The 25609-nt window shown below is 41.6% G+C and overlaps 1 protein-coding gene across 12 annotated transcripts in view; it reads left to right on the top strand.

Moving 5' to 3' along the window:
- The window catches only part of Zranb3 (zinc finger, RAN-binding domain containing 3), a 148875-nt gene that overhangs the window by 8985 nt on the left and 114281 nt on the right, over window positions 1-25609 (top strand). For all 12 annotated transcript variants that reach the window (XR_001784077.1, XR_003954872.1, NM_001285945.1 and 9 more), the window contains exon 2: window positions 2059-2226. Coding sequence is in view for 8 of the 12 variants with exons in the window: in NM_001285945.1 (NP_001272874.1) it covers window positions 2059-2226 (168 nt within the window). In the remaining 4 variants the exon portion in view is untranslated. The remainder of the gene's footprint in view (window positions 1-2058; window positions 2227-25609) is intronic.

Genomic DNA, 25609 nt, shown 5'->3' with positions numbered 1-25609 from the left:
ACAGCCAGGGCTACACAGAGAAACCCTGTCTCGAAAAACAAAAAACAAACAAACAAACAAAAAGTTGGCGAGGACTGAATTTTAGACTGAGAAGAGTTGACCAGTGGTGGGATGAGAACCATGAGGATTCTGTGTTCTGGAGTCCAGGCGGAAGTGAGGAGGGTGGAGCCATGAAAAGGCCAGTAAGATGACCCAGACGTCTTACGGGGGCTTCCTTTGCTTCCCAAGCCAGGGTTCTCGTATATAATGTACTGCTTCCAAGGACACTTTTGCTTTGGTTACTAAGTTAATCATTCAGGCTTCAATTTTAGTATATATGTGCATATTATTTAATATGTACATACATATTAAAATTATATAAAGGATATACATCCTTTTAAATGTATGTATATATTATATACATGCATAGATGTATGTATGTATGTGTATGTGTGTGTGTGTGTGTGTGTGTGTGTGTGTGTGTGTATCCCAGATCTACAAGTCTACAAGTACAAGTCTTGGTTCTATTCTATATCAAGTAATATGTATGTATGTATGTGTATGTGTATCCCAGATCTACAAGTCTACAAGTCTTGGTTCTATTCTACCTAATATCAAGCAATTCCCTGTAGAAGAGTTTCAGAAGAACATCTGTGTTTACTATTTTATATATATATAGCCAGAGTCTACTAAATGTATGCATACACTGAGATCCATACTTCTGAATGCATCACACTATGGAATTAAAGAGGTTGGGTGTTGAGCATTTTTAACTGTAGCTCTCATTAGGGCAAGTAGTCTGACTGTTAAAAACAGGTATTTTTACTGTGACTTAGCCACAAAGCAGAATGTACCACCCTGGCATGTTTCCTATGATGAAAAGGGAGAAAAGGCCCACACTTGGTCTCACTTCTGCCTTGTTTTGACTACATGGTCTGGGTGTTTTACCTTTCAGGATTTTATCATAATGACTTTCAGTATTCTCTTGTATACCATTTCCCCTCACCCACCTTTTGAGACAAGTTCACACCACCTAGCCCTAGTTGGCCTGGAACTCAGTATGTGGAGCAGGCTAGTCTTCTCCTAGAGATCTTATCAGCCTCTGCCTCCTGTGTGGGGACGCGCCTGCCCAGTGCAAGCCTTACTTTTTAAGAGCATTATTTAAAAGTGAAGTCTAGGGCTGGTGAGATGGCTCAGTGGGTAAGAGCACCCAACTGCTCTTCTGAAGGTCCAGAGTTCAAATCCCAGCAACCACATGGTGGCTCACAACCATCCGTAACAAGATCTGACTCCCTCTTCTGGTGTATCTGAAGACAGCTACAGTGTACTTACATATAATAATAAATAAATCTTAAAAAAAAAGTGAAGTCTACTAAATCTATCTTTCATTAAATTTTTCTAGACAATAGTTATTGTTTTGATTGCTTTATTTCATGTGTCAGTGCATACATAAAGTTCAAAAGAGAACTTTGTGTAGTCAGTTTTTTCCTTTTTGACATGGGCCTGGGGATCAAACTTAGGCTATCAGGCTTGTGCAGCTAGCACTTTTGCCCACTGAGACATCTATACAAAGAATTTTTATATCACCTAGAACATACTTTCTTTCTTTCTTTCTTTCTTTCTTTCTTTCTTTCTTTCTTTCTTTTTTTTTTCTGAGGAATTGTAGCTCAAATAGTAGAGCACTTTTTGCTTTAGTATTTCTGAGTCTAGGATTTAGTCCACAGTACCATAACCAATGCGGGGGGGGGGGGGGAACGTTTCAGAAGGCTTAAATGTTGTTAGCTTTGTAAAAATCCAGTTGATATGTGATTTTCTTTCAGTGATGTATTTCTTTGTTTGAAATGGGTATGACTACATTATGTTTCAACCTGGAGTGGAGGAGCTGTTCTTCGACAGTGAATTATGTGACTTTGGACGCAGTGCCTTTGGGTTTCTTAGCAGCCTACCTCCGGGAACATGATTTAAGTAGTCTAAGGGGAGCCTTTCATATCTGCATGGGTATGAAGAATGGAATTGGCATGCATGGTAGGTTCTGCAATCTCCCTCACCCCTTTGTTTGTTGTTGTTCCTGGTTTTCAGGCTCACCATGCCTACAGCTGGTAGCAAGAAGAAGGCTCCCACACCGCAGATTTCTTGTTTAACAAGCGAATCATATACACAGCTGGATTTTTTACCGGACAAGCTTAGAACAAAACTGCTTCCGTTCCAAAAAGATGGCATCGTTTTTGCCCTCAGAAGAGATGGCAGGTACAGTGCTTTGATAAGGCATGCTAGAAATTACTGAATTAAAAATGACTGTGTGAAAAAGCCAAGCTCTGCTTAATTCAGGCTTTTCATTTATCACAACTTTTCTGTAGTCAAATTGATTGTACTGAAATAGATGCTATCCATAAGCTGTAATTAACTTATATATAGTTCAGGTAGACGTGGATTGAACAATGCTGTTCTTTAGTTGCATTTTATTTATCCATGCCCTTGCTGTACATGTGTGCCAGGGTGTACTTGGTGAGGTCGGCTTGCCAGAGTAAGTTCTCTCTTCCCACCGTGTGAGATCTGGGGATCAGGCTCAGGTCTTCTGGTGTCATTTTTATTGTTTGTTGAGACAGGGTCCCTCTACATAGTCCTTGCTGTCCTGGAGCTCACTGTGCAGACCAAGCTGGCCTCAAAAATTCAGAGTTCCTCCTAGTTCTGCCTCCTGAGTACTGAGACTAAAGGTGTTCCACCATGGCAGGCTTCAGGTATCTCAAGTGTTAGAGTAACTGAGGCCTCTCAAGATGTCCTATTGACACACTTCTTGAATATGCACTGTACATGACACACGCATCCCCACTGCGTTTTACTCCTTTTCTTCTCAGCTCAGAGTAGCAGCCATCTGATGTTGATCTACTTGCCTGCTTTGCTTCTTCCATCGCTGTATTGGCTACCCCTTCCCGTGCCTCCGTGCCAGAAGACCTGACAGAAGCGGAGAGGGAAAGCTCAGTTTGCTTCTCATTGTACACGACACTGTCCACCGTAGTGGGGAAGCACAGAAGGGGCTCTGGGTGAGGGGCTAAAGGGGAAGCGGGGCTCAGTGATAACCTGAGATCTCACCCCATAGCAACGCACTTCCTCCAGCTCTGCCCCAACTACCTCAGCAAGCTTCACCATCTCCCAGTGCCACACCATTCGAACATTTGAGCCTGTGGGAACATTTCATATTTTAACTATTACAATTTCTGTGATATTCTCTTTTAGATCCGGCCATTATATGGTTTTCTTTATTTTTATGTGTAGTGTATTAGTTAGGGTTTTACTGCTGTGAACAGACACCATGACCAAGGCAAGTCTTATAAAAAACAACATTTAATTGGGGCTGGCTTACAGATTCAGAGGTTCAGTCCATTACCATCAAGGTGGGAGCATGGCAGCATCCAGGCAGGCATGGCACAGGCAGAGCTGAGAGTTCTATGTCTTCATCCAAAGGCTGCTAGTGGAAGACTGACTTCCAGGCAACTAGGGTGAAGATCTTATACCCATACCCACAGTGACACACCTACCAGATCACACCTATTCCAACAACACCACACCTCCAAATGGTGCCACTCCCTGGTCCAAGAATATACAAACCATCACAGATAGTGTTCTCTTGATCCCATAGTTTCATGTATCATGTTTTCTCCACCAGTTTTATGAAAATCTTTAAACATAAAACAACATTGAGCAAAGGTTAGGTGGCATCCTGTAGTCCTCTCACCAGTCTCTGATAAATTTCATGTGTTTGTCCCTCCATTCTTTCTTCACTTCAACCCATCCTACTTATTTTGAAATCATCTCACAGTAAATTGCTGCTGTCTTGTTATGCTCCTTCATACCTAAGTGTATGGATGGTTAACTATAGTTCATATTTGTTTAACTTTTTTTTGTCAGAGACAGGGTTTCTCTGTGTAATATTCACTGTCCTAGAACTAGCTCCATAGACCTCTAACTCAGAGATGCACCTATCTTTGCCTCCCGAGTGCTGGGATTAAAGGCCTGTGCTCCTACCACCAAGCTTGTTTAACTTCTTTTGCATTCATTTATTCTGTGTGCTTGTACTGCCTATGCGTTTGTGGCGATCAGAGGACAACTTGTGGGAGCTGATTCTCTCTTTCCACTTTATTGGTCCCTATTGCGTCCCGCTCGACCGGCAAGAAAGACGCAACAAACCAGAATCTTCCGCGGCAAAAGCTTTATTGCTTGCTTCTCAGGAAGATTCCGAACCGGGAAAATGGCGCTGCTTTTATAACCCGCAGCGTGACGTTTCAGCACCTGATATGGCGTGACAGCTCCTGATTTGTTGCTTGCCCATCACCCCACTATTACACCCCGAGAGTGGGAGTGACTAGGAGTGAATTCACTCTTGCACCTGCGTACAAGGCTTGTTTACTAGTTAGGCACAGCGGAGGCCCGCGCCATCTTATAATGGCGATTGCTCGCAGCACACACAGCTCTCCTCAGAGATTACTGGCAGCACGCACGTGTTGCTCGCAGCACGTACTGGCTCTCCACATCTCCCCCTTTTTATTTTATTAAAATTTGAGGCTGGTCTAGGCCTGTGTAATTATGCCCATCTGCTGTGGCTCCTGTCTTAGGTCGTTCCTCCAATGTCACAGCCTTTCCTGTCATAGGGTAACCCTATCGCCACCGGGCCCCGTGTCTTAGGTTGATCTGTGCATGAGGAAAGTTGCCCGTCCCTGGATACCGCAGTGCTATGTGACATTAACTACTAAATGACCTAGGGCGAACTCTATAAAAGAGGCCAGCCACCAATGTCAATTAATTTTTGAGCATAGATAGCCAGATTTCAGGGGAGGCCCCTTGCTCGATGGCAGCAAGTGCTTGAGTTATCACAACCTTGTCACGTGTTTGTTGGGTTCTGAGCTTGCAAACCAACCAGAGCATGTCCACAAGTCCACAGCAGGTGGCAACGCCAAATAAACCTACCCCCACCCATTCCTTAAAATAAGAAAAGGCAGATGAAATCCAGGAGGAGAGGCCCTCTGTCAATGACAGGTCCACTCGTGTCGAGTTGATCTTTAGAACGGCCGCTCTCAGGGCCTCAAGGGTCTCATCGAATCTTTCAGACCAGTTTCCTGCAAGATATAAAGAAAGCTGTCTAGACAGATTAGCTGCATAAGTAAAATTTTCATATTGGACACTGGTAATGCACAGAGCTTCCAGTTTTCTTTCACAACCCAACTGGGCCATCTGGTATAGAACACCTATCTGTTCCTCCGCCAGGTTAAGGCGCTGATTCAAAATCATCAGCCCTCCCTTTAACTTGGTACTAGCAGAAGTTTGGACAGTGATGGCATCAGCCAGATCTTCTGAAAGCTGATTTAATTTTGTGCCTGATTGAACCGCACTAACCATAGCGTACCCTGCAGCTGTAGCAGCAGCTGCACTGGCTGAAATTGCTATGATCACGGCAGTAGTAATGCCAAAATCTCTCTTTTGTCGAAACATAGATAAGGTGGAGGGTGTTTCCACTGGAACAGGGATCCAACGTGGGATCCGTGCCACCATGGCACGGGTGTTCTTTGTTACATCCCAACATTGAGAAATCCAACAAGAATCATTGGAACAGACTTCAAATGAATCATTTGAAAGAATAAACAAGAAAGGGGGGTAAACACAGACTGGGGTAGATGGATAATTAATCTGGTTTACCAAAGTTTTATTGAACCCAGTGATCTCTACACTGGTATTAGTATATCCATAAGAGTCCTGGGAGGCATCATGTATTCCCCAATACTGAGCAAATCTTGAGATGCCAGTAAAAGAAGCCTTTCCAACTGCTCCTCCCTGGATAAAAATCAAAGGATTGAGTTCTGTACAACTGCCATTGACTTCACAAAGCACCCACTTGTGAAAGGGATGCATTCTAAAGTCCTGTATGAAAAGTCCCTTTTTCATAACAAATTCCTTCTCTGGGTCATCTATCATGTTGGGAGAAAAGGAAAAGGTTTTACTCTGATCTGCCCAACGAGTGATGGAGGATTGACAATCAGACCAAGGCAGGATCAGCCCTTCATCTTCCAAACTACAATGAGGGGCTATTTTTGGTTGGTGTGGATGTTCTTTGTCTGAAAAGTTAGGTGGTAGAAATGTACCATTAACCCAATTTACCTCGTGCCAAAAGGTTCGATTTGTAAAGGTTATCTCTACATTGGAAGTATCTTGGGTTGTGCTCACCCAACCTCCTCGATGCTCATTAAACTTCCCCAAAGCTTGGGCTGTGAGGTTGATACAATTTCCTGGTCCATTAATTTGAAAACATAAAGAACCCTGGTCTAGTAAAGAGCGATTTTCTCCTAATGGTGCTCGGGTGGGATCATAGGGTAAATATGGCAAATCCACTGTTTTATTAGTAGTAAATAATTTTGGAAAAACTATAGCATCATGGCAAACTGGCATTGGTTTAGGGAAAGTTGAGAGAATAGCCCATCTCTGCTCGCCCATTATACTAGGAACCTGAGACAAGTTCAGCATTGTCAGGATCAGGAACAGTCTTCGGGAGGTCAGCATCTTCTGCACCATCCTTGATGAATGTCCTGCGGGTGAGTCGTTCTGGCAGCCAAAATGGGTTGTCTTCACTCTGTGGAAAAACACAAACAGCTCCCCAGGATCTGATTAAGATAGGATCCGGGCCTTTCCACTGACCAGTTAAAACATCCTTCCATTTGACCATTTCTTTTGGTCTATCAGGGTCTGAGCTATGTCGCTCAGCTGCAGAGTGTCCCTGCTCGTCGAGATTCAAAAAATTAAGTGTAAAGAGTGCCATAGATACCGCTACTCTTGGCACTGAGGGCAGAGTCTCATCAACTCCCCTTTCTGTTTTATAAGATAAGATTTGAGTGTGCGGTGGGCATGTTCCACAATGCCTTGTCCTTGAGGATTATAAGGAAGTCTCACTCATGGTTCCAGATGCCCTAGAACTAGTCTCACTCATGGTTCCAGATCCCCTAGAACTAGTCTCACTCATGGTTCCAGATCCCCTAGAACTAGTCTCACTCATGGTTCCAGATCCCCTAGAACTAGTCTCACTCATGGTTCCAGATCCCCTAGAACTAGTCTCACTCATGGTTCCAGATGCCTTAGAACTAGTCTCACTCATGGTTCCAGATCCCCTAGAACTAGTCTCACTCATGGTTCCAGATGCCCTAGAACTAGTCTCACTCATGGTTCCAGATCCCCTAGAACTAGTCTCACTCATGGTTCCAGATCCCCTAGAACTAGTCTCACTCATGGTTCCAGATGCCCTAGAACTAGTCTCACTCATGGTTTTAAGCTACCATGTGAGTGTGAGGAACCTAACCTGGGGCCTCTGCAGGAACAAGTGCTCTTAGCCACTGAGCTATCTCTGGTACCAGTGGGTCCAGCTTTTTGACGTGTTGACATCTAATTGTTATCTAAAAGGTTACACTGGAGAAGTAGGGGTTTAAGTAAATAATCATAGCAATTGCAAAAGTGCCCTCCCCTAAAAAAATTGCCTTATTTTTTAAGTAAGTTTATGATTTTTACACTGATCTGCATTTATAGTTATTCTAGAGTGCATGTAGCTGTAGGTTAGACACACATGATACATATTCTTTTACATGTAAGAGTATTCTCTATTTAACATCATTGTAAGAATAATCCCCATTCTTGCACGTGGCTATAACTTATAAATTCTTGTCATATAAAATTCTATTGTGTCACTGCAAGGAGACCTGCTCACTGTACTTGTGATGGTCATTTGCTTATTTCTGGGTTTCAAGGTCTTACCAGTAGTAATTCTTACACAAACACATAGATAATTTTTCTTATGTTCATCTCTTAAAAAAGAGTTAGTGGATCATAAGAGATACATATATTCTTCTTTGGTAGGTGCTATTTGTATGGCTCGCTAGGGTATCATAAAAAATACCACTACTAAAGCAATTAACAAAAATGTGCGAGGTTAGAAAACCTCACTTCTAGAGGTTAGTAGGGTTTAGCCAAGTTGATGTTTTCTAAGGGCTGTAAAGAAAGGATCTATTGCAGGCCTGTTTTAACCTTTTCCCTGTTTTTCATTTTTGTTTAATTTATTTTTTGTTGTTGTTTGTCTTGTTTTGTTTTGTTTTGTTTTGTTTTTGAAACAGGGTTTCTCTGTATAGCCCTGGCTGTCCTGGAACTCACTTTGTAGACCAGGCTGGCCTCGAACTCAGAAATCCTCCTGCCTCTGCCTCCCAAGTGCTGGGATTAAAGGTGTGTGCCACCACCGCCCGGCTTTTCCCTATTTTTTAAAACTGTTTTGTTTGTTTGTTTTTATTTTTTGTCTGTGGGTGTACTCACTCTGGCACACATATGCAGGTCAAAAAACAGCTTATGGGAACCGGTTCTCTCCCTCCAGCACATCAGTCCTAGGGGTCAAACACAGATCATCAGGTGTTCAAATTTTTCTCACTGTAGCTTCCCACTCTACCATCCTAATGATGCTTCCTGATTGGCATAAACTTATTTTTGTAAAATTGCATGTATTATTTTATTTTATTGTGTATCAGTGTACATATGTAGACATCAGAGGACACCTTCTGAGAATCTGTTCTCTCCTTATGCCATGTGGAACCTGGGTATCAAACTCAGGTCAGGCTTGGCAGAGCCTGCTTTTTTACCCATTTATCTGTCTCTTAGCTCACTTTTCTCTCCCCCTTTTCTAAAATTTAAATTTTTTATTTTTATATTTTACTCTTTCTCAGTCTGTGTGTGTGTGTACATGCCATTGGTCATGTGTAGAGATCAGAGGACAATGTTCCAGGAGTTGTTTCTAAAGTGGGTCCTAAGGATAAAACTCAGGTTTCTCGGCGTGGTTACCCACAGAGCCATATCTCTAAAATCCAATTTTGTATTTTAGTACCATTTTAAGTTATTTTCACCAGTTTTTATGGTTGGCTTTTTTTTTTTTTAATTTGGCACATCTTTTTAGAAATCTGCTCCTGCTGCCCATTAATAACAAGAATAGTCCATGGGCCGGCCGACTTGGCTGCCAGTAATGATGAGGATTGCCTGTGGGCTGCCCATCTTAGCTTTAAAAGTATTCTATTAGTGAGAATAAGAGCATACTTAAGGGAACCCAAATTGTACAGAAACAATATAGCACTTGCTCTTTGGAGAGCAGAAAATGGGTAGCACAGTGCACTATGATTCCAAAGACCAGAGAAGGTAAGTCATGGTAGACGTCCTGGGGACCAGGCGCCCTGTCCCAGGCTAGACACAATGGAACCACCTCCAGTGAAAAGGAGGTTTTGCTTGTCATTTCTTCTAAAATATTGATTTCGTTTATCACATCAATTACATTTGTAGTTCACTTAGAATAATTTTATTCTTGGTATAAAGTAAAGGTCACAATGATTTTTCAATTTACTTTTATATGTGCATGCCCAATTAATCTTTCTCCATTTAATGAAAGTCTGAGTTAGTCCACTGGTGTGTACTGACATCATTATCATACATCAGGCTGCTCTTTCTAGGTGAGCGCTGTCTAAGGGAATGTTCTGCCAGGACGGAGATGCTCTGTATAGAGACAGTTTCTGTCAGTACCCACTTTAGCAATCCATAGTTGTTGAGCTCTACAAGTGTAGCTAATATATGTAAAGGATACATTTTAAATTTTCCCTAACTTGAATTCTTTTAAACTTAACTCTGAAGTGTCATACGCATCATCTGGCTATGATGGGTTAGAATGAAGTTGTACACTTATTCTATGTAGAATCTTTTATCCTAGAAATCTTTGTTTATTCACTTTTATTTTAGTGTGTGTGTGTGTGTGTGTGTGTGTGTGTTTGTCTGTATGTGCCTGTGTGTATAGCATCTGCTTGTGTGTGCCCTTGTATACCTGGAGTCAGAGAAGGGCATTGGAGGTCCTGCTTAATCACTGTTTCTTAGTCCTTTGCGACGCTGTCTGTCGTTGAACATGGAGCTATACTGGGAACTAGTGAGCCCCAGCAGTTCTTCTCTGCCCCCAGCAGCTCTGAGTTCACAAACACACGGCCATTCTTAGCTGCTTCTATAGATAGCTTCTGTGCATTTGCCTCAGGTCCTCCTGCTTGTGCAGCAGGTGTGCTTATCCACTGAGCATCTCTCCAGCCCACCAATTTTAGTTATTTATTTTATTTTTATTTATTTCTATGTGTGTGTGTAACATATGTATGCAGCTGCCTAAGGAGGCCAGGAGAGTGTTTCCGATTTCCTAGAGCTGGAGTTAAAAGCAATTCTTAGGTAGAGGGAACTGAAACCAAGTCCTCTGCAAAATGGTAGAACATACTCCTAATGGCTGAACTACCTCTCCATACTTTATATTTTTATCTTAATTATTTTATTACTGAAGGAAGCACATGTGCCATTGCATGAGTTTAGAGGTCAGAGGACAACTTTGTGGTGTTGTGTGCACAGGCAGCCTGGTCCCCAGTTAAGCATAGGCTTTGAACCCTGGTGACCCAGTAGGTGACTTCAGCCTGCAAGGGATAACAGGTATTTGACCACACCCCCTGGGCCCTTGACTCCTGCCACAGCTATAGCCTCCCACAGCACCTCTCCCCTACCCCCCAGAGTCACCTAGGGCAATGCCCCAAGTCCCTGTATTCTGTCTGGACTCCATCCCCACAGTTACCTGGCAACAGCCAGGTAGGCCAGCCCACTATAAAAGGGGCTGCTTGCCCCCTTCTCTCTCTCTAACTCTCTTGCTCTTATTCTCTTACTCTTTCCTCTTGTTCCCTTGCTTCCCCTTCTCTCCTCTCTCCACATGGCCATGGCCAGCCTCTACTTCTCTGCTCTTTCCCTCTCACTGCCTTTCTACAATAAACACCATAAAACCATGGACTGCTCTTCTCATCGGGATCTGCCGAGCTGGAGCAATGGAGCAGGTCTTCCTCTAAGGAGCAGCACTCTCGCAGGAAGCCTCCCTGTGTTCCCCACCATGGCCGCCAGCTACCCAGTCTGATCTTGCCTCCTGCCCTTTCCCTTTGGCCCCTGGCCAGAGCCCACCTGCCGCCCCCACTCCATTCTCAGTCCTTCTGAGGCATTCAGTTGTGTGTACGGTGCCCAAGAGCCTGAGAACCTGTTGTCCTCAGCCTCCCTGCAGGCCTGAGGGCCCTGAGCCAACTCTGGCAGTTCTGCAGGGACCTCAGACTTTGGAGCTGGGGACCTGGGCTTCTCACAGCCGGTTGCCCAGCAACTGCATGGTGGTGGTGGCGGAGGGGGAGGGGGTCAGACTTGCTGTGTCCCGCACACTTGCTGTGGCCACAGGACACCAATTTTAACCCAAAGTGTTGGTTCTTTCCTTCCACCTTTATATATAGGTTTCAGGGATTGAACTCAGGTCACCAGGTTTGCATAGCTGAACTATGTCACCCGGCCTAGCCTCCAGTAGATGCCTTTTCTCTTCCCAAACATTCTTCTTTCCACTTCTTATATAGCTTCTACAGTGAAAGAAATCACATGATCTTTATCCTCAGTTTTGCTTACTTTTTAAACATGGTAATCCCCAGCTCCACCCATTTTCCTGCAAATGATGTATTTTTGGTCTTTGTGATTTAATAAAGCTGTATTATGCTGATGGACCACGCGTCCTTTGCCATTTCATCTGTTGCTGGACATTTGGGCTGATTTTGTAACTTAGCTATTGTGAATAGTGTTTCAGTAAACTTAAATGTGTATGGATCTTTCCTGTCTTCTGTCTTTGACTATTTCAGCTCTGTACCCAGATGTGGTAGACCTGGATTATATGGGCGTATCTAGTTCTAGAGAGTTTTATTGAACTAACTGATTTTCACAGAGGACCACACCAGATCTCCCAGGCTGGCCTGAAACTTGCTATGTAGTCAAGGCCGAACTCAAAATGATCCTCCTGCCCTGCCTTCTGTGTGATAGGATTACAGATACGCACCGTGAGACCTGACTATATTCTTAGTACTTTGAGGCGCCTCCATAGTCATTTCCATAGTGTCTGCACTAAGTAAACATTCCTACTGATATCGTATGGATCACCCACACGCTGCACACCCTCAGCAGCTTTTGCTTACATGGTGATAGACATGCTGTCTGCCTGGTGCTTTTCCTTTGTCTCTGCCTTTGGAATAATCTGTTTGGTTCTTTTTGTGGTTCCATCTTTCGCTCACAGTCAAGTCTAGCATCTTTTCCCACAAGCCCAGCATTTTTGTATTCTGCAATGACTAGGTCTTTGATATCAATCACCATTGTTATTCCTAGGAAATTAAGATACTTGGTTGTTATAAATTGACTTTCTGTTCTAATTTTTTCTGTTCTCACTATTGCGAAGCTTTATGTGGTATCTTTTCTTTGTTCTTGACCGCTGTGTGATACTGTACATTCACTTTATTTTTATATACATGTTATACCGGTAGTAGTATCGTTTTAAAGAATCATATTTATATATTTATTGGGTTTATGTGTATACATGCCACTGTCCAGGTCAGGGGACAACTTTGGGGACTTTTGTTTTCCCCTTCTACCATGTGGCGTCTTTGGAATCAAACTAAGGTCGTCAGGCTTGGCAGCCAGTGACTTTACTCAGGCACCTGGCCAGCTCCCAGTGTTATCTTTGTCCCATTCCTTACCTCATTGCCTCTCTTTACATCTGTGTTGGCCCTTTCTTCAGTTCCTTTCTATCTGCTACCTCTTTTATCTCTGTATTTTGCTTTTTATGTGTGTGTGTAGATGTGCTTCTATGTTTATGTTTGTATACATTTCACATGCACACATGTGTGTGCTTACCTTCACTCTAGTTTACTCCCTTTTACTACTCTCTGTCCAGGGGTGGGGGGAACTATTATGTTTGTGAAAGCAAAGCCACTCATTTTGTGTTGCTCACACTTGGGAAGGCTGTATTCTTTACAAAGAACAGTTGCCATCACACCATGCTTTGGGGAGCGTGGATAAACAAAAAGGTTTGAGGATTGGCTGGGTTTCTGTGTCCAGCTCAGGGATTAGCTGACTAATGTCAAAGAACAGCCAGTCCTTTCCTTTCCTGCAATTAGAGAACAGGAATATTGTGAACTTTGCTCTTAGTTTCAGCAGTATATTTTTAAATTCTTAGCAAATCCAGTTCAAGTCTGTGGTATCTTGTTTTATGTTGTGTTTTAGTTCTGCCTTTATTTCTGTATTTGTTTATATACTTGAAGGCTATTTTATTTTCTAGTGTTCTAGTTTCTTTTCTGTTGCTGTGATAAAACAGTTTGGCTAAAAGTAACTTACAGGAGGAAAGTGTTTATTTGAATTACACTTCCAGATCAAAGACTTCATTGAAAGAAGGAAGTCAAAGCAGAAACTTGAAGTGAAAACCATGAAAGCATTCTGCTTGCTAGCTGCCTCAGAGGCTCATACTTTTCCATTCAGCCTAGGACCACCTGCTCAGGGGATGGTGCCACCCACAGTTGGCTGGGCTCTCTCCTACCTAATTAATAATCACGATACACACATGTGAGTTAATTTAATTGTGTGTGTGTTTGTGTGTGTGCGCACACACACGTGATAAAGCTCTGATAGGTTTTGTAACCATTGAATATGTCCATCAATCACATTACACCTGCTCCTAATCAACTCATCTCCTAAATTTGCCAACACTGCTCACCACAGTGCTTTTCTTTTTAATTTCTTTTTTTAATTTAATTTTTGTCTAGTGTATATAATGTTTTGAACAAGATTAGCCCTCATTAAAAAAAAAAAGATTAGCCCTCATAAGCTAATTTTTTTGTTTTGTTTTCTTTTGTTTTGTTTTTCGAGACAGGGTTTCTCTGTATAGCCCTGGCTGCCCTGGAACTCACTTTGTAGACCAGGCTGACCTCAAACACAGAAATCCTCCTGCCTCTGCCTCCCGAGTGCTGGGATTAAAGGCGTGCACCATCACGCCTGGCTATAAGCTAATATTTTTGAAGGCTTGGTTAGGAAGCATTGGGGGATATGGCCTTGTTGGAGGCAAGGTGTCAGCCAGGGGAGGGAGTAGGGTAGAGGTTAAAGTTCAAAAGCCCATGCCAGGCCCAGCTTCTCTCTGTCTCTATTTCTATTTCTATGTGTGCGTCTTTGTGCACACACACTCTGGTGGGAGCTATTGTCTCCTTGCCTTCAAGCTTTCCACCATGGTGATCATGAAGGAACCCTTGATGAAACTGTAAGGAAGCCCCCAATTAAATGCTTCCTTTTTCAGTTTGGTCCTGGCGTCTCTTCTCAGCGTTAGTAAGACAGCTCACTAGCTTTCCCTTCAGAGTGAGCCGTGTTTCTTTGTCAGTTCCCATCTTGGCAGCCTTGGTAAGCCTTATGTATCTCTTTTTCTTGATCTGCTATTGCCTCACATTTTCTTTTTTTCTGTAAATTGCAGCTGATTTATTTATGTCTTTTGCTTGGAGCAGTGTCTTCTGTAGTTCTGACTGGCCCAAATATACTTTGTAGTTGTGGATGACCTTTTTTTCCCCTTAAACTGATTTTCTTTCTTTCTTTCTATCTATCTATCTATCTATGTAATGCATGTGGGTACACTGTCACTGTCTTCAGACACACCAGAAGAGGGCATTGGAGATGATTGTGAGCCACCATGTGGTTGAACTCAGGACCTCTGGAAGAGAAGTCAGTGCTCTTAACCGCTGAGCCATCTCTCCAGCTCTCCAGCCCTGTGGATGACCTTAAATGCTGATCCTAGTGTCTTGGCTTCCTAAATCCTGAGATTATAGGAATTTATGATTCAACTGTCTGTAAGGCCTCTAAGTTGACCACACCCATCATTTTCCAGGAAAAAGAAACCAAGACACATTTTCTAATTGATATACTGGCTCTGGGCATATTTGGGAAGTTAGAAAATTCCTTATGGAAAAAAATTGCTAATATACAGTTATCAAGTAGCAGATGGAAGGTTGCCACATCCAAAGTATGCAGTATGTCTTGGTTTCTTTTTCCTCGAAAATGCTTGGTTTGACCAATGTCAGGATTTGGGAAGTCAAGGCAGTAGGATTAGAGTTTAAGGTCATCTATAATACATAATAATATATAAATAACACATATTCAAATATGTAACTGATTGAAAAACTAATGGTCAGTCCTGCCTAGCTATTGGCTAACATTCTGACTTCATGTTGCTCTGTTCTGCTCCCAGGTACTTACTCTGTAAGATTCTGACCCTATTAAATGTGCTAACATGACCCGCTTGCCCTTTCCTGTGAGGAGGTTACACTCCTGCTCCAGGACTCTGCCTTGGATCATGCACAGTTTCTAGCCCACTCCAGTTTCCATTTGGCTTTGCCTTAGTAGCTGCACTGGAACAAGCACCAGGAAGTTGGACTGGACTTCATTTCAATTATGTGAGTTTATCTGTGACCTCTCTGCTGACTTCTCATTTATTTATCAATTTTGCCAATAGTCTCTGAGCTCCTGTACCTCTCTCTGCTTTATCTCTCTTTGGCTGTAGAGGCAAGTGCTCCTTTATGTATAAATTCATGACAATTTTTTTAAACTAAATCTCACTGGAGGAAGTGGTACACTCCTTTAATCCCAGCACTTGGGAGGCAGAGAGGTAAACTCTCTATGAATTCAAGGCCAGCCAGGTCTGGTCTACATAGTAAGTTCTAGGACAACCAGAACTGAACAGTGAGACTGGTTAAGAGTTCTTGCTACTCTTCCAGAGGACCTGGGTTTGGGTCCCAGTGCCCACATTAATCACAACTGCCTCTGACTCCTGCTCTGGGTATCTAATACCACCCACTGGCACATATACTTACATGCACATACACACACATGGATGCACACATACATAGAATCAAATATAAAATCTTAAACAATAAAGTTATGTTTTGTTACAGTTTACATATTTTCTAAATATATTTTCCTAAATTAATTATTATTTAGCATTAAAATATACTGGAGTGCTTCTTTGAAGCCAAAGAGCTTCGTTACTGACATGATAATAATTTGGTTGTTTATACGTTTTGAAAAATATTAAAATGTTCCAAGTTACCATATTCTTTAAATAACACTGGGTAAAATGTTATCTCTGAAGTGTTGGCTTGTGAGTAGGAGGGAAATTATACATTACTGTGTTATATAAAACTGACTCATGAGTGGGTGAAAGATCCTGAGAATACCAGGACACCCACACTAGAAAAAGCCAATATGTGCTGTTCCTCTTTATACCATGTTCCAACAGTCTGCTTAATGAAATACTGTTCATTAAACAAATCTCAGTAATTTCTTCATTGCCTTGGTGAGTATGCTTTTTTAAAAAATGAAATAAAAATTTTAAATCTTGAAACTTGTTCATAAGACAGAAAGCTTAATTTCATATTTGAAGTAATTTGCTGTGCTTCCATTTTTTGTTTTTGTTTTTTACTTAAAAATCAAAAGAATAAAGCAAACTAACATTGAAAGTATTTTAGGATATCTTTAAATTAAAATATCAGTACATTAAGTAATGTTTTTAGAAAATCAGATCCCCAATCTGATAAACAGATTAAGCTATTTTACTGACTGTATCATATATTGTTCATGCCTCATATTCAGTCTTTTTGATAATTTAATTTTAATAACAGCACACTTCTGCATGGTAGCATTAAATAGTTCTCTGTTGCCCAAAAATGTTGGATATCACAACAGGCTTTCTCTTTATGGAGAGCTTTCTGGTGTTCGTTTCTTTTTGGTTGGTTGATTTGGTTATAGGTTGTTGTTCTTCTCAAGCAACAGTAAAGTGAAAGGTTATTACAGAACGGAAGCACGGTGAGTTACCTCAGAAGCAGAATGACTGTAGGCGGAAGTAGAGTCGGCCAAGTAGCTACACAAGCAAAGATGTACATTTCATTTTGTGGAGAAGAGTTTGAATATTCATATCCTTTCAGGAAAGATTTTGAATATTGATGGTTTTGTTGGTGAGAAAGAGACTTATTGTTCATGCTTCCTTTACATAGGCCTCAAAATTAACATATTACGGAGAGGGTTTAATGAGGCAGTCAGATTCATAGCCATCTTAGCAGTCACTGGTCTGAATCAGTTTGCCCTTGGCTTCCTGTTTCTCTACCCACTTACCCACGAAGTAGAGTTGCCCACCTGTTGCCTGGAGTGTGAAGCCTGGTAGTTTTGTTTGTTCTCACATTGTAGCTACTGCTGCAGAGCCAGCAGCTAGGGTCCTACACTGTATCCCCACAGGATTTCTTTCTTCTTAATCTTAGGGGTACAGGTCCACTTGTAGGTCTGTTGAAAGCTTGCATGGGACTGTTAACCGTACTGCTGGAAAAACAGAGCTCCCTGAATGCCTGTTCCAAGGGCCTAGTGACAGGGCTTAGATTTTCATACTTGTCATTAACTTGAGATGGAATTGTTTGTATCCTAGAGGACACAAATTTCACCAAAAGTCTAAAAGACTGCTAACAATATTATTCCCATTAGAAGTCCTGAGAGGCATAGAAACCAAGTTACTCCATGTAGTAAAGCTCTTGCTTCCCTATGATAAACCTGGTGTTTGGATGTGGGCAGCAAAGCATTATTGTGAGATTCGTTTTAAAGATGTTAAATTATTTGTGTAGATAGTTGTGTGTGAGGAGGGGGAATTGATTTTCTCAAATTAAGGTTGAAATACCTTGCTTCCTTTCTGGGATGACTTCAAATAAGTATATGATTCCCTGGTATTTTGGGCACAGAGAGGCTCTTGGGAGACAGAACTGAATGACAGTGGCTTGTAGTCAATAAGTTCATTGCCCGATAGTAGAACATACACAAAAACTGTGCTATAATGTAATAGACGTCACAGTGGAAGTGTGTTGACAGCATACAGAGTATCCTGACTGCATCTGGAAGCCAGAGTCTGGTCTGGAACTAATTCTTAGAGGACTATCCCAAACTGGATCTTTAAGGTTGAATATGCATTTACTAATTGAATAACATGGGATATAGGAAAGGAACTTTCATGAGATACTTGAAGGCAAAAGGAACATAGCACGTAGAGAGATTTGTTAAAGGGGAATATAGGTGTTATTCTAGAGGGTTTTTTTTTTCTCTTATTTTTATACAATAGCTTTTTTCACAATTATGTATGTGTGTGTGTATGTATGTATGTATGTATGTATGTATGTATGTATGTGTGTGTGTCCACGCCCCTGATTACAGGATTTCCCTATGTTGTATAAACCACCCTTCAATGTCCTATATAGTCCAACTGGTCTTGAACTTGAAATCCTACTGCCTCAGTCTCCTAAGTCTTGAGATTGCTATTACCATATATTTTAAAGATGTAAATTAGGCACAAGATTAATTTATTAGCATGTAGTCTGTTAAGGTGGTAGCCCTGCTTTGTGTGCTAGAAAACTAAGGCACAGAGGTAAGCTGCTTTCGTTATGCTTACCAGCAGCAGTGCTGAAAGCTGCATCCTTTTCCTTACAGAGCATGAGCTTAAAGAACTCATCACTGCTCATGGGGCTGAGAACAGGGGCTGAGAACAGCACAAAATGAGGCTGGCAGCTTGTTCATGAAGAACTAGAGGAAAGTAGCTGGAAGCTGGGAAAGCAAAGCAAGGGCCAGAAAAGATTTCTGTTTCTTTTTACAATGGCAAAGCTTAGCATGTGTGAATGCTAATAAAAATTATTCAGCAAAGAGAAGAAGAAACAGGTCAAAGAAGAGATCGTCAGTACTGAACTATTACGAGAATGTAAGAAGAAACATCTAGAATACTGAGTTAGACTGTGCTTGAGGGAATACAGTGTAGGATGGAAGGAGATGAGTGTGGTGTATATACTGCGCTAAGGCTGACATTGCCAATCTAACTGGCTAGTTTATCTCTGGTCAGCTGTTGAGACTGCTTTGCTTGTACATAGAGTAATTTAGGTAATCATTGATATAAAACAAATCCTCTCTCATCACAGTTTTCCTTTCCACAATTTTAATTGCAACAATTGTGATATGAAATTATTAAATGGACATTTTAGAAGTGAATAATTCATAGGTATGAGATCACATGACATTCTGAAGTAATACAGGGAAATCTTGCAACATGCTGTCCTAACCCATCCAGGATGTGAACCTTCTTTTTTTTCCCAGTATGTCTAATGTATACACTTCGCCCCTGTTAGCCACTTGATAGCCATATTGGTTTTCAGATCCATTGTCACAGAATTATGGTTCTTGTGTTGAAGTACTTCCTTTTGAGAGGGTGTATGGGAGAACACATTCATGTAGCTTTCACTCTCAGATTTGTTATAATTGCTCTACTGTTCTATTAGTTGTTAATGTCTTACTGTGCCTCACATGTAAATTAAGCTTTATTGTAGTGTTTTGTATAGGAGAAATATTGCTTATCTGGTATTTGGTATTGTGTGAGGTTTCTTGCATCCACTGGGATTCCTGGAATGTATTCTTTTTTTTTAATTATTTATTTTATGTATATGAGTGCATTATTACTGTCTTCAGACACACCAGAAGAGGGCATCAGATCTCATTGCAGATGGTTATGAGCCACATGTGGTTGCTGGGAATTGAACTCAGGACTTCTGGGAGAGCAGTCCGTGCTCTTAACCACTGAGCCATCTCTCCAGCCCCCTGGAATGTATTCTTGAAGATAAAGGGGAGTCTATTGTACCTGTATAAGTGTCACACTAGTTGAAAATGCTCTTGAAATTCATCTGGGAACCTTGGCAACTGGATGGAAGGTTGGTGTCTGAGAGTTTTAGTGAACCAAGCCATGACTGCCTAGTCTACTGAAGTGAACTATGCTCTGGTGAAGTGTTCACATGGAAGGAGATAATGACTCCTGTTTGGCAAGGCAGCAGGCTTACAGCTGCAAAAAGTCAAGCAAAATGCAAGCAACCACAGAAGGAGGATTGTCCCAAGACACAAAGCCACGGCTCGTGTTCAAGGAAAATGAAGTCCCGACACCAAATAAATAGTGATGCTATTACACCTAGAGAATACAAATGTGTTCTCAGAACTGTATTTGCAGTCAGTTTTCAAATAACAGGATTGCAGAATTCCAAAGTTTACATACTGTTAGGGAATCAAACAGAAAATCAATGCCTGCAGTTACTACATGATTCCCAAGCATATCTTTTGGTACAACTGCAAGTTCTTTTCATTAAAAGACATTTTATTATTTAATTTTGTCTCAGTATACATAGTTCTGTATGTATGTACATGTCTGAGTTTGGGTTTTTACTGCTGTGAAGAGATACCATGACCACAGCAGCTCTTATAAAGGGAAACATTTAATTGGGTCTGGTTTATAGTTCATTGTCATCATGGTGGGAAGCATGGCAGCATGCAGGCAGACATGGTGCTGGAGAGATATCTGAGAGTTCTACTTCTGGATCAGCAGGAAGAGAGAGTGACACTGGGCCTGGCTTGAGCATCTGAAACCTCAAAGCCCACCTGTAGAGAGAATTCTGGAGTTTTGGTTTCTTTATAAACACAGAAATATTATAAGAAATTGTTTTCATTTCAATGCCAGGTGTAGGATATGGGGCTGCTTCAGACAGACGGTCCATGGCAGCTGAGATTTGCCTTGTGCTCTAGCAGAGGCATAGTTTTTCCAGCTACAAAAGTGTGACATTTGGAATTCTGAGAGCTTTCCAGGAGATATATAAGTGCTAGACCTCCGATAGGTGGGGTTGGTGGTTGTTGTTCATTCGAGGGGTTAGTAGCAGTGGTCAAAGAAGAAACAAAGGGAAAGAAATTAGATTCAGGGATTCTCTCTCCTCCCCCCCCCCAGCCATCCCACTCAGGCCTTCATGCTTGTGGGGCAAGTACTTTACCCGCTAGCCACCCCCACCCTAAACTGCATGCTCTTAACTCCCAGTTTCCGGTTCCTTCGCCCACACTCCATTACCTCTCATTTTAGTAACAGTTTGAAACTGCTTTTGCAGAGCTTTTGCTGATATATTTAAGGATGCTGTCATGCCTGACGCACATCTAAAACATTTTTACTTATAATGCTTATTCGTTTTTCTTCCTGTCCTGGTTTTCAGATTCTTCACCAGGTTCCTCTTAGTCTTCAGCATTTAATTGCTGTTTCTCTTCAGATATCTAAGTTGAATGGTCAACTGCATTTGTAAAATATCTCTTGCATAGCACTCTCAATTACTTTTGATGCAGTGGGATACATATTCTCATAGTATATGGCTCTTTCCTTACTAGCATCTTAATTATCTCTGTCTAAAATTGTATCAGAGAGCTGGCAAGATAGCTCTACAGGTAAAAGTGCTTACCACCAGCCTGAAGAACCTGAATTTAGTCCCCAGGACCAAGATGGGAAAAAAGAGAATCTACTCTATGAAGTTGTTCTGTGACCTCCACACATGTGCTATGGTATACCTGGCTCCTGCTCTCATATTCATGTGTCATACACATATAATAATAAAAATAGTTTTTAAAGTTATAGCAGAGACTCTTCTTCAATTTACATTTTCATTTAAGAATTTCTTTCTGGGATGAGATCATCTGAAATGTGACTTTTATTTCATTTCTTCAAGGGAGGGCACACATGTTCGAAGGTGGGTGGAGATTAGAGAACTTGCAAGAGTCACTTCTCTTCCTCTACTGTGTAGATCCAGGAAATCAAACTTAGGCTATTGCACTTGGTGACAAACACCCTTACCCACTGAGCCATTGTGCTGGTTGGGTTTTTGTTTGACAACTTGACACAAACTGGGAAGAGGGAACCTCACTTGAAAAAATGTTTTCATCAACTGCTCTGTATGCACGTCTATGAGCATTTTCTTGATTAATAATTGATGTGGGAGGGCCCAGTCCACAGTGGGCGTCCTTGCCCCTCAGCAGCTGGTCCTGAGTTGTATAAGGTACTTGAATAAGCCATGAGGAACAAGCCCCTGAGCCTGGGCTTCAGTTCTTGCTTCCAAGTTCTTTCTCTGATTTCCCATAGTTATGGACTATAGCCTGGAATTAGATGAAATAAACCCTTTCCTCCCCAAATTTATTTTGGCCATAGTTTTTAATCACAGCAAAAAAAGCAGACTACAACAGCCATCTTGATACCCCTAAGAATGTTTAGATGAAAACCTTTTTAAAGGCCTAATTTTCAGGTCTAGAAGCAGTGTATTACCATTGTGTGGCTCTAGTTGTCCTGGAACTCACTTTATAGACCAGGCTGGCCTTAAACTCGGAGAGCCACCTGCCTCTGCCTCCCAAGTGCTGGGACTAAGGAAATGCACCTCCACATCCAGCTACGTGTATCTTCTATAGACACAACATTTAAAACATAGAGGTTCCCAATTTTGTAGATGAATGAACCCAAAAATTTCCCCTCTAAAATATCAGAATACTTGATTATTTCCCAGTTAAATCTCATTCTCTAATACATTTTATAGAAAACTAGGAGGAATAGTAGCAAAAACTGGCTATAGAAAGTAAAGCTTGTTCTTTTTGGAGTTTTTAGATAATTGCTTTAAAATCATTTACATGCAGGTAATCAAGTAGAAGCAACCCAGTGAACATTTCTTTTTGTTTTTTTGTTTTGTGGTTATTTTTGTTTTGTTTTTATTTTTGAGACAAGATCTTTCTATACAGCCCAGGCTTTCCCAAAACTCACTATGTAGGTTTTACTTGAACTCAAAGAGATCCTCCTGCCTCTGCCTTCCGAGTGCTGATATTAAAGGCATGTGCCATGTCACCTGGCCTAACAGTGAACGTTCTTAGACCCATTACACCCACCACCTTGTTCTTTTCCCCATCAACTGATGCTGTTCTCTCCCCTCCCCTCCCCTCCCCTCCCCTCCCCTCCCCTCCCCTCCCCTCCCCTCCCCTCCTCTCTCTCTCCCCCCCTCTCCCTCTCTCCCTCCCTCTCTCCCCCTCTCTTTCCCTCCCTCTCTCTCTCTCCCCCTCTCCCTCTCCCCCTCCCTCTCCCCTTCTCTCTCCCCCCCCCTTTCAATTTAACCTAGAATGCTCTGATTCTTGTAATATTTCAATTAGTTTCCTCTGGTAAGAGACTGGTTAAGACTGGTTGAGTGTTGGTTAGACAAAAAGCAATGAAGCAGTTAAGGGAAGAGAATTTCAATACTAAAGCTAGTTGAGAATAGGTAGGTAAATTTACTATGGCTGACTATGTATATTATTTTTATGAAGTTGTAGCTATAGATTATCTCTACAGCCTTTTGTAGTCCTTGGGAGCAAGTTTGTGTGTGTGTGTGTCTGTGTGTGTGTGTTTGTGTGTGTGTGTGTGTGTGTGTGTGTGTGTACACTGCCAATTGAATCCAGTCCTCTGCCCCTGCCCCAACATGCTTAGCAATCACTCTACCACTAAGCTATACCCTGAACCCTGGGAAGAAGTCCTTAAAGCAACCATTAAAAGTACAAAATACAAAGTACAAAATAATTATGAACTTGGTCTTTATTTTAGTACTAGGACTGTCAATAAAATGTCCATAGAATGCAGCACATTCTTCTCTGACTCAGCCTCAGTCAACCTTGGCTGCACATTTGAAGCAGCAGGGTAACTTTCTTTCTTTCTTTCTCTCTCTCTCTCTCTCTCTCTCTCTCTCTCTCTCTCTCTCTCTCTCTCCCCCTCTCCCTCTCCCTCTCCGTCTCCCTCTCCCTCTCTCAGATCTTTTTATTTTATGTATGTGAGTACACTGTAGCTGTCTTCAGGCACACCATCAGATCCTATATTACAGATGGTTGTGAGCCACCATGTTGTTGAACACTCAGGACCTCTGGAAGAAGTCAGTGCTCTTAACTGCAGAGCCACCTCTCCAGCCCTGCAGGGTAACTTTCAAAAACCCACTTCCTATTTCGAAAAGTTCTTCATTTACAACTGCTTAAAACTCTGGCCTCAGTCTAAATATTTTCTAGTTAGAATGTAAGGATATAAGTTTGATTTTCCATATCTTCAGGAGTCAGTAGATAACACCTGTAGCTAATAAATGATGCCCATGTTTTTGAGGGTTATCACTGTTGACTCAGTAGTGGGAGTGGGTATGGCGGTGAGTATGGTGAGGATGGCTGATGGGTATAGTCTCTATGGTATCTTTTTACGGGATAGAGAGGAGTTGTTGGAGTTTGGGTTTGAGCCTTCACTTCAACTCTACAATACTTTTTTTGAAAATAAAAAGATACAGTTATTGTGTTAGGGTTTCCATTGCTGAGAAGACACCATGACCAAGGAAACTCTTATACAGGACAACATTTAATTGGGGCTGGCTTACAGGTTTTGAGGTTCAGTCCATTATCATCATTGTGGGAAGAGTGGCAGCATCCAGGCAGGCATGGCCGTGTAGATGCTGAGAGTTATACATCTTGTTCCAAAGGGAAACAGGAGAAGACAGGCAGCTAGGAAGAGGGTCTCAACACCCACACCCACAGTGATGTCCTTCCTCCAATGAGGCCACACCTACTCCAACAAGACCATACCTCCTAGTAGTGCCACTCCCCGAGCCAAGCATATTCAAACCACTAGTTATTAATGCGGTGAGATGTTATACATCTGTAACAACTAAATGACAGGGCCAGTGAGATTGTTGAGCTGCGTATGAACCCACCCATTCTCTGTCACATACTAATATGTACTATTTAAAAATCTTAAATAAGCGAGGTGTGGTGGTGCACTCCTTTAATCCATCTTAAAGTAAGTAACTGATGAAGGAAATAAGAACCAACCTCTCTATCTGTAAGCATTCCTTGTGTTGAGAGGACCTAATTCACTCCATTTTAGAACAGGCAGCCATATCTTGAAATTGAGGCCTTAAGATCCAGTTTCCCATAGAAGCAGCCAAGTCTTGAAAAAAAAAAAAAAACCACAGTGGGCCATTAATCAGCAAAGGCCCTGACTTCCTGCTGAGAGATAGCCAGCTCAAGGACTGAGACAGTTCCTGGAATTTCTCTAAGGCTTGACCAAAAATGGTAAAACTAATATAGCAACCAATTAAAAATGTACTACTGTAACTGGTGCTTACCTAGCCAATCATGAAAAATGACCTAACCATTCCTCTAATTCCCCTTGCTGTGTGCCTAAAGGGATCCTGCAAGCCCAGCTGGTGATTGCCATTTTGTATGAATGGCTGACTCCTGCCTGCTGGTTGTTTCTGCAGAATAAACATTCTTCGCTTTTGCTTATTGTCTGATTCTGTGGTCTTCCTTCAGCGACTCTTGGACCTTTAAACAATGTGACTTTCAGGATATCCTATCTATGAGTCTTTGACTTTCTGAAAGCCTCATATTTTAGCATTTTAATATGTTCTTGTTATTTTAAAAAAATAATTTTTGCTGTTACAATATAGATAATATAAAATCAATTCTCTGTGTTAGTTACATTTCTCATTACTGTTATAAAATACCCGACAGAAGCACTTAAGGATGGAAGGGATTGTTTTGGTGCACAGTTTGAGGACAGTGTCAGGGAAGGGAAGACATAGTGACAGGATATAAGGCTGGTCACATTGTATCTAAAGTCAGAAAGCTTAGTGACCCTGTTATGCTCTGAGGGGCTCTTGATTCTAATAACACTGCCTACCTCATTCTTACTATAGTCCATGAAAGTTTTTGTCTGTATTAATGAAGCAATTATATTGCTCTAAGTTGTTATTATTTACTTATAGTTTGCATAGGCTTGATCAAGCATATCTGAGTTAGTTTTGATTTCAAACTTTTTTACATTTTGGGGGTA

This window comes from Mus musculus, chromosome 1 (genome assembly GCF_000001635.26).
Source record: "Mus musculus strain C57BL/6J chromosome 1, GRCm38.p6 C57BL/6J".
In the NCBI taxonomy this organism is placed as follows: Eukaryota; Metazoa; Chordata; class Mammalia; order Rodentia; family Muridae; genus Mus; species Mus musculus.
This window is presented reverse-complemented; position numbering and strand designations above follow the sequence as displayed.